Source organism: Paramisgurnus dabryanus, chromosome 10 (assembly GCF_030506205.2).
Source record: "Paramisgurnus dabryanus chromosome 10, PD_genome_1.1, whole genome shotgun sequence".
Lineage (NCBI taxonomy): Eukaryota > Metazoa > Chordata > Actinopteri > Cypriniformes > Cobitidae > Paramisgurnus > Paramisgurnus dabryanus.
This window is the reverse complement of record NC_133346.1, coordinates 23,058,166-23,072,332: the sequence shown is the minus strand read 5'-3', so window position 1 is coordinate 23,072,332 and position 14,167 is coordinate 23,058,166. Positions and strand designations below refer to the sequence as shown.

General features: G+C 39.3%; 1 protein-coding gene across 1 annotated transcript in view; it reads left to right on the top strand.

The window, feature by feature from the left end:
• The window catches only part of smc5 (structural maintenance of chromosomes 5), a 19,176-nt gene that overhangs the window by 3,407 nt on the left and 1,602 nt on the right, over positions 1–14,167 (top strand). Inside the window, exons 9-23 of the mRNA XM_065290256.2 lie at positions 2,628–2,883; positions 3,239–3,393; positions 3,475–3,588; positions 3,772–3,866; positions 3,943–4,075; positions 4,267–4,440; positions 5,090–5,259; positions 5,925–6,048; positions 6,146–6,268; positions 6,399–6,527; positions 6,611–6,706; positions 10,406–10,510; positions 10,740–10,859; positions 12,065–12,244; positions 14,037–14,132. Coding sequence (XP_065146328.1) covers positions 2,628–2,883; positions 3,239–3,393; positions 3,475–3,588; positions 3,772–3,866; positions 3,943–4,075; positions 4,267–4,440; positions 5,090–5,259; positions 5,925–6,048; positions 6,146–6,268; positions 6,399–6,527; positions 6,611–6,706; positions 10,406–10,510; positions 10,740–10,859; positions 12,065–12,244; positions 14,037–14,132 — 2,070 coding nt within the window. The remainder of the gene's footprint in view (positions 1–2,627; positions 2,884–3,238; positions 3,394–3,474; positions 3,589–3,771; positions 3,867–3,942; positions 4,076–4,266; positions 4,441–5,089; positions 5,260–5,924; positions 6,049–6,145; positions 6,269–6,398; positions 6,528–6,610; positions 6,707–10,405; positions 10,511–10,739; positions 10,860–12,064; positions 12,245–14,036; positions 14,133–14,167) is intronic.

The following is a 14,167-nucleotide window of genomic DNA, read 5'->3' as shown; positions in this document are numbered from 1 at the left end:
ACAAACTTGCATATATTAGACAAAATAAGTTCAACAGTTTATTATATTATAGCTCTATACTAAATATTGTTTAATATTTCACATGACTGTTTACCGAAGCTAAAAGAGATTCTTATTATGAAGCCCGGGGCGAAAGGGCGGTTGTTGTTATTGAGCTCGAGTTGGAGCGGATGATGTCGGTGGATGAATAAAAAGAAAACGTTAAAAATACTGAAGTTTATTTTGTGTTTAACACGCATAAGTGCTGCCTTTTGTTGCTTAGGTGTCATTGCAAGTTTCTCAATGTAGATATATTTGCATTTTGCGTGGGAATTAAAAATCAAATTTTTTACTGTTGATCCAGGATGCATTTGTGTGGCATAAATACAAAAGAGAAAACGCTTGAAGTTACAAGGAGTGAAAAGGCCTACTGGTGTGAAACTTGTTTGGTTTGTTTGGGAGAGAGTTGCTATTGGTTTTCTAAGCAATCCATCATTGAAGGAGGGACCCAGGGAGAAAAGGATGTTTTTTTATTGGTCCAGTAAAAAATGCGTGAGGGTGCACTCATTTTAGTCCGCACGCAATTGTCCCCAATCCCACACAGGCTTGCACTCGCACTGTACTTTTATCGATCTATGCACCGGCACGCTTTCGTCATTAGGATGTGATTAGTTTTTTGCTTTTTTTATTTGTTTTTCCGATAGCAGATAAAATTGAATGACGGTTCAGCAACTAATACTATTGCCTTTTAAACCACACTTTGGCATGATTTGCATTTACACTGTGCGTTTCGAGCCCAAGTAAACTATGCCTGAGCCTATCTTTGCAAGCGGGCAGTATGCGATTAACCAAATTGGTTTGGTTTGGATAGTTTGGGTATGCCGTAACTGGCTGTACACAGACCATTGCAGCAATTACACAGTAAGGCTACAGTGTAACACTCCTAACTCTTTCCCTGCCATTGACGAGTCGTCAATTAAAAATAAACACTTCTCTGCCAATGACAAGTTTTTATGGCAATTCATATTTCCGCTATTATCCACCAGGTGGTGCTCTTACCCAACTTACTGTGCATTCAGACCGCCACCGGCGAGAGCGTCAATAAAAGCTCTGGCTGCCCAGACAACGACGCTAAAGAAAAGTTGTAGTGGACGCTCTGACGCTCGAATGCATTCTCTGAACTCCTCTCAGGCGGAGGTTTCCGCCTTCCGATTGGTTGCCGGTGAACATTTCCGCCTTCCGATTGGTTGCCGCCGAACCGCGTCATATCTCATTACCATAAAGTTGAGCTGATTTCAACTCTCCTCGACGCTCACGCTGTACATGACGCGCCGCGCCGCTGCTCGCCGGAGTTCGCCGTCGGCTCTCATTGAAAATGAATGACTTCCGACCACTTTGACGCTCTCGCCGGTGGCAGTCTGAATGTACAGTTATAAAACACTGACGCATCCACTACGGCCAAACAGTAAAAACTCTGTGTATGTTTTGATAATCGTTCTGAATTTGATCTGCGGCTTTAGCTTTGGGTGATACTGACAATCGAGCGTTATACCAAACAGCCAGAATGCGATCAAAAGTGTACTTTAAGCAGAGACCAAATAAAATGTTGCTCTGCACACTGTGTAAAACTGAAATGGCATAACACACAACACAACATCTATACATGAACATCTCAAACGAAAACATCCTGGGGCTCTCTGATCTCAAAATGACGAGATGGCAGCATAAGTATTTGAACTATTACAGAAAGTTTTAACCCAATAGAATGCAGGCCATATATTGTGTTTAATACAGCCACGTTTACATCTTTGTTTAATACAGAGACGCGTCACATCTGGGCAGTATGTTGAAACGGTAAATAAATAGCGGGACAACGTTATGAAATAATAAGTAACTGTTACACTGAGAGCTCATAGGCATGTACCCGTGTGCACAGAAAGCCAGCTGGCAGTGTGGAGTTCCTAACTAACGTATTTTTTGTGAATATGTGCGCAGATATTACAGAAGCTCTTCTTGTTAGGTATTCATGGCATGCATTTCTTAAAGTAACAGCAGTGTAAACACTGTTTATGAAATATTAGAAGATTATTCTAGCTAAACGCTAAACTGGCTTAAAAAAAATGTCCCGTTCAATGTTAAAGTTGTTGCTTATTCAGTTTTATTTATTTTTATTTTACTGATTTAATTAAATTAAATTAAAATTATTAATATATGCCCATTTTATTGTTTAAGGGGATCAATGCCCCTTTTGCGTTTTATGTTGGGCTAAATTTATGTTGGACTTGTTTTTATGTGAGTTGTTATATTTTCTTTGGCACACACACACGGACACACACATATTGCTTTAAAACCTACCCATTAATTTTTTTCTTTTAAGCAGAGGTTCTGTTCTTTAATTTGATATATTGGATGTTTATATATTTAAAGAAAATTTTCTCGAAAGAATACATTTTTTTTGTGAAAATCAAAAAAAAAATGCTGCCGCTGGCAACACTGGCAGGGAAAGAGTTACAATAGTAAGCTTTTTCTTTACAAATTGTAATAATCTTAAAAGTCAATTAAAAGTAATAAAGGAGCTACTTTGTAAGATGTAAGATATTGATTGGTTTTGTAAGATATTGATTGGTTTGTTTGGTTATTTTTTTTAGGTTGATGACATCAGACAGCAACTTAGTCTGAAGCGGACAGAAGAGGAGGACCGGCAGAAGCGAATTGGCCATACAGAACTCATGATCAAAGACCTTCAGAAGGAACTTCTGAACATTGGGGATCAGGAGGACGTCACACCTCAGATCGATGCCATCAATGTCGAACTGAAGAGCATTCAGGAGAAAAAAGCCCGGCTGGAGAGCGAGACCTTGGACCTGCGCCGAGAAAAGGACGAAGCCTTTGGAGAACTTGCCCGTAATTAAAATACAAACTTTCTAGTACACAGCATGCAAATGTGTTGTATATAAGGAATTTTGATTGGTTCCTTTATCCTTAAAGTTCATGTGAAGTCATTATAAATGTATTGCTAAAACTAGGGATGCACCGATAGGATTTTTTGAAGTACATTTTTAGATTTTGATGGAAGTTTATGAGGGCACATGAATAAAAAAATGACTTGCACAGAAACATTTTTTTATAATAGACACTGCAATATTAAATTAAAAAATAAGAATTGTCAGTTTTGATTTTTGAACATTTTTGTGAATTGAAAACATGTATAACTCTAGGTCTTGTGCTCACATTTATTTGGATGGTTGTTTTGTTGAAGGTTTGCAAAATCGTATGAAGAGTGTGAATGACATAATGAAAATGAAAGAGGAGAAACTGCGCGCACGTTTCCGTGACACGTACACCGCTCTCATGTGGCTGAGGAAGAACCAGGGTCTTTTTAAAGGGAACGTCCATGAGCCCATGATGCTGGTGGTAAGAGAAAAGCCACACAATATGTGTAACAGTATGTGTGTTCGCTTCAGGCAGATCTGATTGACCTTCTCTTGTTTTTAGATAAATGTACGTGAATCACGGTATGCAAAATATGTCGAGAGCCACATTCCCCTCAAAGATTTGCAAGCTTTTGTATTCCAGAAGCAGGAGGACATGGAGAGGTTCATGTCTGAGGTTTGTGGCCCAGCATATAGTAATGAATGCCACCTTCTATAAATAACTTTACTATAATATAAAACATTGGATTTGTGCCGTTTCTGTTTATGCTACACTGTGCAAAATGGGTGGAAATTATTTTCTTGTCAGGCATCTTTTGTAGCTAGAGAATATTTGAGTCATATTTTTTTTGGTTCTCAGGTGCGAGACTCACAGAACTTAAGGGTTAACAGCGTCATCGCGCCAGCAGAGTCATGCTCAAACCGACTACCATCACGACCACTCGAGACGCTAAAGTAACACACTTTTAACCAGTTATAACCTCTTATTCAGCACTGGGAACATTTGTTACAGATTCATTTGTTTTTACAGGCGATATGGCTTCTTCTCGTACTTGCGTGAGCTGTTCGAAGCTCCAGAGGAGGTCATGAGTTACTTATGCTATCAGTACAAAGTCAACGATGTACCTGTGGGAACGGAGACCACCAAGAATATGATCGAGAGGGTATGTTTATTTAGAGATGCACTAATCAAGCCATTACTATGAACATTTGGTACAGAGCGTTTGGTACACACTTGCATTTGGTACAGAATGATCATCTAATTGCATCTAATTGTGTATGGCAAACAAACTTGTACTGTTAGCTTTTTGGATATAAGTGTGTCGAAAGCATTTCTCAAGTTTTCCTTTCATAGGTTATTAGAGAGGCACAGCTGAGGATGATCTACACAGCTGAGGAAAAGTACACAGTAAAGACGTCTGCCTACTCTAACAATGTGATCTCCAGTAACTCCGCCCTACGCCCCTCTCAATTTCTCACCATGGCCATAGATGCTGATGAGAGACGACAACTGGAGGACAATCTGAGAGTGAGAGACACTCCACACAGTCACTCTTAAATCATTGATTTAACATTAACACTGCAGCATATCTTTAGCTGTTAATGTTTGATGTTGACGAGGAGCGTGCGAAATATAGTCAGAGCGCAGAGCGGGTTTTTATCCAAGCGACTGATCGATTGCTCTGTCTAGCTCCGGTTCTGCTCTGATACCGCTCACAAATCTACCCAGAATTCACCTGGGCCTTCAACAATTTTCTGCGTATTGATTTTTCTTTCCGCGCCTATGTTAGCAGACACACTGCCTGCGGAATACGCGTGTATCAGGTGTGGTTCAACCACATTTGCAACCGTGGCCCTGCGACAGAATCAGGTGCAGTCACGCAAAAACGATCCACGTTCGCCACGCAGTCAGTGTGTCCCAGACATAAAGGCTTTGGTTGGAAACTGCAGGTGTTTAACATTTGAGTGAGTGTGGAGAAAGATGAAATTGTAGGTGAGCTGGGAGTGGAATTGAGTGAAGTGGTCTGGTGCAGGGTTAGCGAACACCTACTTGAGCGTGGAGCGGAAATTCTCACCCTCCGCTCACATGCTCTGTTTGACTGTAAGGATAAAGCAGAAACTGCTTTGTTTTATAGAGACACCATTCTGAAGAGCTAAATACTGTGTGTTGTCCACAGGCAGCAGAGGACCGAGTGAAGACCATTGATAATCGGATGCAGGACATTCGTGAGCAACAAAATGTTCTGTGTCGCCGTGATAATGAGCTGCGTGCTAAAAAGAAGCAACTCTCTGAGCAGAAAGCCAAAAAGAGACAACTGGAGCAGAAGATCAGCACAAAACAGGACAGGTACATTATACTTGCGCTGATATGTAAAACACTTGCACTTACAAACATTATTTGTGCATCTGAAAGAAACTCGTGGGTTTACATTTGAACACACGGTCTGGGCGTTATGGCCCAAAAATGGTCACGAAAATGTTTTCCATATCAGTCGGTATCGATAATTATCATGATAAATGACAAATCTTTATTCCTGTCAAATTAAAAGGCAGATTTTTGCTCCTGAATAAAAATTGTAAAAACCAGACAGTTAATTATGGTTTTAAACTACTTTTTATTCAAAACATAACTAATACATGTTTACAGAAATGCTGTGCGCTGGCTGGCGGTTTTTCGAGTTCAGATTTGTGCTCCTGTTTAAACCATTTAAACCGTTTTTTTTTCTGCGGGTTAAAGATGAAAGGATTTTGTTCATTACCTAATGGTATTTGGGCTGTGATGCTTTTGGGCTAGTTTTGAATGTCCATTGGGATGGTTTTAATACATGAAGCTGGCAACCCTGGTTGTCAGATTGCAATTTTTAGGGTGCATGTAAATTGTATTGTTGTAAACTAATCGGATTAAATACATATGGATTGACAAAATGTTGTGCATGTAAACATAGTCAGTGTCTCACAATTCTTACTAGGGTTTTTTAATTTTTTTTTTTTTTTTACTGTTTTTCTGGGTAGTTTGAGGCAGATGCAACAGAACAAAATCGACTTGGAGGCTGTTGAAGAGGAAACAAACACAAAGATCTCTGCTGTGAACAAACAGAAACTGGCCATAGTGGAAGAGTATTTGAGTCACATGAAGGTGCGTTTGTCTGGTCTTTGCCGAAACATCCAATGTGTGCACAAAGGAAATGGTTTCATTCTTAGATGTTTTGTTTCTCACTGCTGTCTGTGTGCAGGAAAAGTCCAGGCTGAGTATGGAGAAGGTGTATTTGGCTCTGCAGAGCGCAGGTCTTGCTGCCGAAAAAACCAAGCTGGAGACGGACTGCAGAGAAAGTTCGGCTGAACTCAAGCGAACTGAGGTGAGAGATGTTATAGTGATAAAGTCTAATATTAAAGAGTTCCTGTACATCAGCTGCTAGTGTGTGATGCCAGTAATGCCAGGGGAATACAGGAAATAATAAAATGTCATGTGTTTGTGTTGTTGTACAGCATGCGTATACCAGACTGGACCAAGTGAAGACCAACCTGTTGGCCACGTGCAAGACCTTGTTGACAAGGGCCAGAGGGATCTGTAACATGACTTCAGGACAGACGGCAGTCCCAGAGGAATTACATACAGTCAGTTAGAAGCACAAACGTCTACTTATTAATGACTTCTTTTTATAATTTTACATCGTTGTTTGTTTCTTTTTTTTTTTTAGGCGTTTGGCCAGTTGCCTGATACTCTGGATGAGATTGATGCAATGTTGAATGAGGAGAGGACCAGAGCTGAATGCTTCACCGGCCTCAATGAGAATGTAAGACAAACACATGTGTTTATTTAAAAAACGAGTCCTTGAACTCTTTGGTAAGCTCTGCCTTAAAATGTTACTGACCTATATATAACAGGGATGTGATTTTTCCGGATTAATCCGGAATTCCATATTTTCCGACCTGAAAATGTGACCTACGTGAATCATGCAGATATGTAAAAAAAAAATTAGGGGGGAGGGGGGTATCTCACAGCCGTCGCCATGGTAACCCGGGACGGAACCACAATCGCCGTCCCCGCGCAACAGGGCCACACCGGTGGCAGATGACAAAGAGATGCATTTTCCTTCCTTTCCAAGTATCAACAAGGACGTGTTTCTGACCGTTCGCAAATGGCGGATGGCGAAGTATGATTGTATTCACCAATCAGACCCGATCGTTTCTCTCCTCTCTTCTCCTCATTTGCGACGTTTGGCTGTCACTTGCGTGACGCGAAACAAAGCGGCAAACATATACACGTCGGTTTACTTGGTGGATTTGGAGCAGCAATTTTCACAGAAATGAGAGAAAAAACGAGCGCCATTGCAGAAAATCCTGGTGGCGACTGAGAGAGGGACGATGCAACAATATTGGTTCTGAAAAAAGGCAAGGAAATAAGTTACCTCATCGAGCCTGGTTTAACCTAACTGAGCATTACATTCGTGCATGAAACCTGATCGACGAACACGGAGGGGCGGGAATCGCGGGACGGAGTGGAGTCTAGAGTGATGTTTCTTCAGGCTCCGGCGTGAATATAAATGACAGCCACTTCAACCGCGTTTTCATCACTGCGTTTTCTCTTCTTAAGTTCGGTAAAAACACATAAATGGCTTAAAATCTTGTTTAAGAATCTGTTTTATAATGAGAATCTCTCTTTCAGCGCGCCTCTGTGTGTGTTTGCGCCGCGTGACAGCCGATTTGAATCTGACAGAGTTTGTCACTGTACATTAAAAATCCCACATGAACATTACAGCGTAAATGCAAGGATTAAGATTGATTTTATATATAACAGATAATCTAGATACATTTACCCTAATAAGTTTTTTAAAACATGGTAATGTTTTAATGTTTTGCTTTAGTGTTTTAATGTCAGACAATCATTGAAATGAGGGAAAAATTAAGAGAAAGGCAGCAGATATAGCATCCTTCTTCAGAAAGAGTAGCAAGAAGCAGCCAAACAAATCTTAGTAAAATACATTAAAGTAGCCTTCAAAATTCATATGATTTTCTGGTCTCTAGTTTTTTCAGCAATGGGAGATATAAATTCTGGTTTTAAAGTAAATTTCAAAAGTTTTATTTGATTAAATAGGTTAAAAACATGGAGGTTGAATTATGACTATAAATTGTATGTTAATCTCAATTCATTTTAATAAAAATTAAATTATTGTAGCAATTGTATGTTATACATTATTCTGTTTAACACACTATAATACTTAAAAGTATTTTAAGGTTGGATGATAGAGATTTTATATGCCACCCCAGAGTAACTGCTGGCCCCTGCCTGGCCACCCCTATGAAAAATCCCTTGCTCTGCCACTGATTAGCAAAACACAAAAAATACATTATATTATAAATCTTTACCCGGACAAGTGACTTATGTGCATGGACAAGTGAAACACAAATTTACTTTTCCGAAGGACAAGTTCCTCAAAAAGTTAATGTCAAGCCCTGATAAACATATTACAACAATTTACGATTAACTAAGAATAATAGTAAACTTCATAATTGTTAATATTGTGACTCTTGATGAGTCTTGATGACGTATGCAGCTTAGAAATGCGACCTCCGGAAGGCTGCAGACTTAGGATTGAGAAACGGCCTCTGTATCATCGTTTGTTTCAAAGGTTTCGTGTGTTTAAAGTTTTAAGGTTGACCAGTTTGATTAAAATAAATAGCACCTGCACTTTTTTGTACAATTACTTCTATTTATTAGTGTCATCCTTCTATTGTTCATGTTTAACAGCTAACAAAGTTACTCATCTACAGGGGTCTAAAATTAGAAAAAGAGACCTTTAAGACACTTTATTATAACTAAAGGTCCTGTGTAGCACATTTTACAGATATTTGTATTAAAAAAATACTCTGGTAAAAATAGAAGTACTGATTTAACTTCTTTACTCAAGTAAAAGTATCAAAGTACAGGCTTGGAAATTTACTTAAAGTATCAAATTAAAAGTAGCCATGCCTTTAGTTCTTTATAAGCCATTGCCTACATTTTATTTGGATGTCGGCAAAATAGGCCTTCTTTTGACATGAACATTTGCATGTTGCACATTTAGCTGTTAAAGTTGTGTAAAAATGCAAAACAAAAATAAGTTAAAACATTTTTTATCATGGTTGTTGATATAGAGAGAGGTGGTGATGGAGCAGTGGACAAGACACTTGCTTTTGATTCCCACTGTTACACATCCACCAAATAAGTTGTTATGTGTCATACTGTACAAAAAAGTTGCATGTTGCACATCTAGCTGTAAAATAAATTAAAATGTGTTTTTTTGTTCAAATAAGTTGTTATGGGTCCTACTTTACTATCCGTATAGATCCGCCACCAGTTTGATTGGCGTGTGTTTGTGGGGGGGGTCTCAATATATTTTCCTGCTTTTTTGTCCTTAGCCAATCACATGCCTGATTTAAATCGATTTTGTTTTTTGTAAGCAAATTTTATGTTGCATAGATTCAATACAGTGTTTCCACTACATGCATTCTGCCGTGGTGTGTCGCCACGCCAAAGAGATTACCGCAACACCCCTGCGGTTGTGCCTAGAAGGGATACACAAAACAAAATCCTGACGTAATGAGCACTGTTTTATCATAATTATTTACTCAAACCTAACCCTAAACACAACATTTAGGCCATAGTTAAATCTCATCTAGCTAGGAATGCTGTTTTCACCCTTATTCTTCTTCCACCTATAATTTTCTGTTCTTTTTTGTGACGCGCTCCAAAACCAAAGCAGCAGAAAGCTTTTTTATGATTTTAAATAAGCACAATGTTTTCTCATTTCTGTGAGTGTACACAAGTACACCATTTACAGTTTTGAATGTTGTATTACTTTTATCTGTATGAGTATTAATTTGCAAGGTCATCAGGCGTATGCTGTTAACCGGCGCATATACACGGCGCAGCACAGGCCAGCGAGAAAAAGACATAAAACTTTGGATTTTATATATTACTTGAGTTTTTTGGACACTCATTTGACTCCGACCGTTTTCTCTTTCTGGTCTCCTCCGACAAAACCTTGGGTTTCTTTTTCTTAGTTGCTGCTTCGCCCATGACAAAAACATCAGGAAAATAAACAGTTGCGCTCTCACGTCCGAATTTGAGGAAGTGAAGTATGCCGTAAAGCAGATTTTTGTAGTTCTTTTTGTGCTTGGGTTACTACCCGAAACCCCAAGTTTAAAAGTACGAGTAAAAGCGATACAGACCCCGTCAGGCTATGGTAGACATGTCATTCAAACTATTTTAAGTTGATGTATCATCACAAGGGTCTTGAAAATATATTATGAAGGTTGAAAAACTGTGTCACTTTTTAATGGATTTAAATTTAAATTTAAGCATTTGTTATAGTACATGATACTGGTTTTAACACATATACTAGTGTTTTTGTTTAACAAAACTGTGTTTACTTGTTTTTGATACTTAATTTTAACCTATGTCAACATATTTTTCCTTCCTCTCTTCTGTTTCGTTTTATCTGTACTTTTAGGTGGTGGATGAATATAACCGTCGTGAGCAGGAGATTATTACCATGGAGAAGGAGCTGGACGATAAGACAAATGATCTAAACAATTACAGACAAAGCATTGCTGAGGTATCCACAGACAAACCTGTTTACAACTAATATTAACATTAGCTTCCGGTTAAGTCAGACATGTTGTTTTAGTAACAGACATCTGAAATGTGTTTCCTGTGATAGTGTTTACTCTACAATCGATCACCTGAAACCAATGTATGTTTATTTGGTCCATGTGTAAATCGAATCATATAAACAATTAAAGAACGTGTGTGTGTGTGTGTGTGTATGTGTGTGTGTTTGACAGGCTAAGGAAAACTGGCTGAATCCTCTGAAACTGTTGGTTGATCAGATAAACGAGCGGTTCAGTGATTTCTTCCGCTCTATGCAATGCGCTGGAGAGGTGGATCTACATTCAGAGAATGATGTGAGTATTTACAAACCTCTCTCTTTCGCTCTTTTTAACCCTTTTCACACAGTGTGTTGATGGCAGAAAATTTACGATAGTCACTAGAAAACCAGGTTGCTGCTGGTAGAAGTGTTAGTAAAACAGCAGGGAGTGCTCACTCTGTGTTCTGTGTGGGTCCTAACCATAGACCGTAAAGAAATGTGGACGTAGTGTCCGTGACGTCAGCCATTGGTTTGTGAAGATCGTTTTTTAAGCTTAAAGTAGCGTTGCCTTCCGTCGCCATCTTGGCCGCATGTCATCGCGAATCACTTAAGGAAAACCGGAAATGGGTAAAGAGGCGGGACATGGGTGAAGCCGAGGTGGCTGGTTGCTGAAAACACGCCCGTCTAGTGCGAGTCTAGTGACAGCAGTGGCTGTTCAACCGTCACTCAAGCGGCTACGCCCTTAATTATGCAGAAGTTTAAGGCTTAATATAATTTAAACGGATGAGTTACAAAAAAATTCACCCCCTCACAATTGTCATGAAGGGCAAAATTAGCTATATAGACCAAAAACACTTTTTGTACCCGGCTGTAAACATATTATTTTCTACTGTAAAGTTTTTAACATGGGAGTCTATGGGAATTGACTCCCTTTTGGAGCCAGCCTCAAGCGGCTAGTCGATGAATTGCAGTTTAAGTCACTTCCGTATTGGCTTCATTAGAGAGATCGGAAGGTTGCCCCTCGGTCCTAACACCCCAGTATAGTGATGGGGACACAATGCTGTCAAAAGCACCATCCTTCGGATGAGATGTTAAACCGAGATCCTGACTTTCTGTAGTCGTTAAAAATGCCAGGATATTCCCATCCTGGCCAAAGCTGCTGTGTGGTGGGCATTCTGGTGCAATATGGCTGCTGTTGCATCATCCAGGTGGATGCTGCACATTGGTTGTGGTTGAGATGAATCCCCCTTTCATATGTAAAGTGCTTTGAGTGCTGCAGAAAAGCGCTACATAATAATAATAATTTGTTACATTTATAAAGAAGTTGTTCCTGATCCCTATTATAAGTTTACTAAAATAACTCCAAAAGTCATGGCTGGAGTATCACTTTAAACGAGTACAGCCATGTACGCTATTGTTAAAGTCATTGAAGCTCAAGAACTAAAGTATTACACAAAAAGGAAAATACATTCAGCAAGTGTGCAAACACATGACGGTTGACTTTGTGTTTTTGTGTTTCAGGAGGAGTATGATAAATACGGCATCCGTATCCGTGTGAAGTTTCGCAGTGACACGCAGCTGCATGAGCTCACCCCTCACCATCAGAGCGGAGGAGAGCGCAGTGTATCCACTATGCTTTACCTTATGTCCCTGCAGGAGCTCAACCGCTGTCCATTTAGAGTGGTGGATGAGATCAATCAGGTAATGCACTAAACACACATTTGGGATAAAAATACTAGGGTAATACTAGAATATCCAAATGTATGGCACCTTTTCATTGCATAGTACCATATTGGTTGGTTCGTGTCAGCTTGCTTTAGTTTGGCTCGATTAGCTTTTCCATTAAGTTTATTACCACTACAGAGTGGGAGGGGTTATAGGCATGCTGTTATATTTGCACTGCCTACAGCTGTGACATTACACAAAAAGTGGGAGCAAGCCACATAGGGAGCATCGTTGGAATGCAGTTTTTTACATACATAAATACATTCATTTGTCAGTTTGACACAAAATGAAAATTGACCACCACAAATTTATGTTTGCACATTGTGTTGGTCACTATACCTCTGTCTCACATGACAGTTTCTGTATAAGCACCTGTGGTGTCAGTCGATGCGCTCTGCTGAGTGGAGCATCATTTAAAACTGCAAGTCTGGAAAACACTGGTTTGGTGTTCCTGATTCTCAGCCTGTGGATGTTTTTAGCACTAAAAAGGCGTTTAAGAACTTGAGCAAACCTGTTGTCACCTGTGCTTTGTTTTGAGACGGCGCATGCACAAAGGTAAAACTAATCTTGCCTTTAGCGATGACGCTGGTAGTGACGAGTCTCTAAGACCAATCAGTGATCTACAGTGTTTCACATCACATTTTAGTATCAGCTCAGCTCACTTGGAACCACAACCATTGAGGTGGTACTAAAAAAATGTATTGGGTACTACGTACTGTACCCAGTAGAAAAGGCCAAAGAGCTGACCCAACACAACTCGTGGGGCACTATCATTGGCTGCTGGTGACTTCTTTTTTTGAGGGTGCTCGATGCGAAGTTCGTCACAAATGTATGTAGTCCGTCATATGTGTGGTTCTTTTTTTTTAAATGTGTTCTACGCTTTGAGAGATTGAAATAAGTGCCTGCTGCAGACGCGTCTAAAGGGTTTATGATAAAAGAGACGCTCACATTTGCCAGATACTTGCATAATCTCATGCAAAATCAGAGTTTAATGTTAAGGGAGTGTCTTGCATGTATTTTGTGAACATGAGCGTCTCTTTTATCATAAACGGTTTTGAAGCGTGTGCAGCAGGCACTTATTTTGACAAAACACGTGATGCACACAGGATCTCTCCACACGCAGGACACCTATTTTGGAAAAGGGAACCACACACATGATACTCCAAACACTTATTTTAAATAAGCGCCCTGGGATGAGGAGTCATGAGCTGCCACTGGGCACTATGCAATGGAAAAGCACCATATGTGTTTTGTGTTCATTAAGCTCAGTTGTTATTGGGTAACACTTTACAATAAAGGTTGTATTTGTTATCATTAGTTTTCATACGGCACTCTAAAATGCTTGATTGTGATTGGCAGTCGTGACAATCCAAGGTATGTCATTCCGAGATAACAACCACCTTAAAAAAAAAACATGGTAACCTGGATGCTGCAAATCATTTTAACAGGTAGTTTAATAGTACAGAAAATTTGAATATATGACGTATTTACAAATGATTAAACCAAATATTGTTTGTGACTTTTGAACGTCTCGTCTTTTCCTCACGAAAGGTCTGTATACATTTAAGCAATACATGAGCAAATAAAATATTTCAAAACAATATTTAATGTTCCTTACCTTACTTATGAGGTTAATTTTTTTTAAACCACTTATTTGTAGAGGCATACCTTATTTCATGAATATATCTTGTATTACCTTTCTGCATTTCAGAGTTGTAAAAATAAATGAGACTTGTAAACATGTAGTTTGTTGTTTTGCTGTGTACAGGGCATGGACCCAGTCAACGAAAGACGCGTGTTTGACATTGTTGTGAGGACAGCTTGCGGCAGAAATACTTCACAATATTTCTTTATCACGCCAAAGGTAAGATTTACCTGTGTTACTGTGTGTAATCTGTA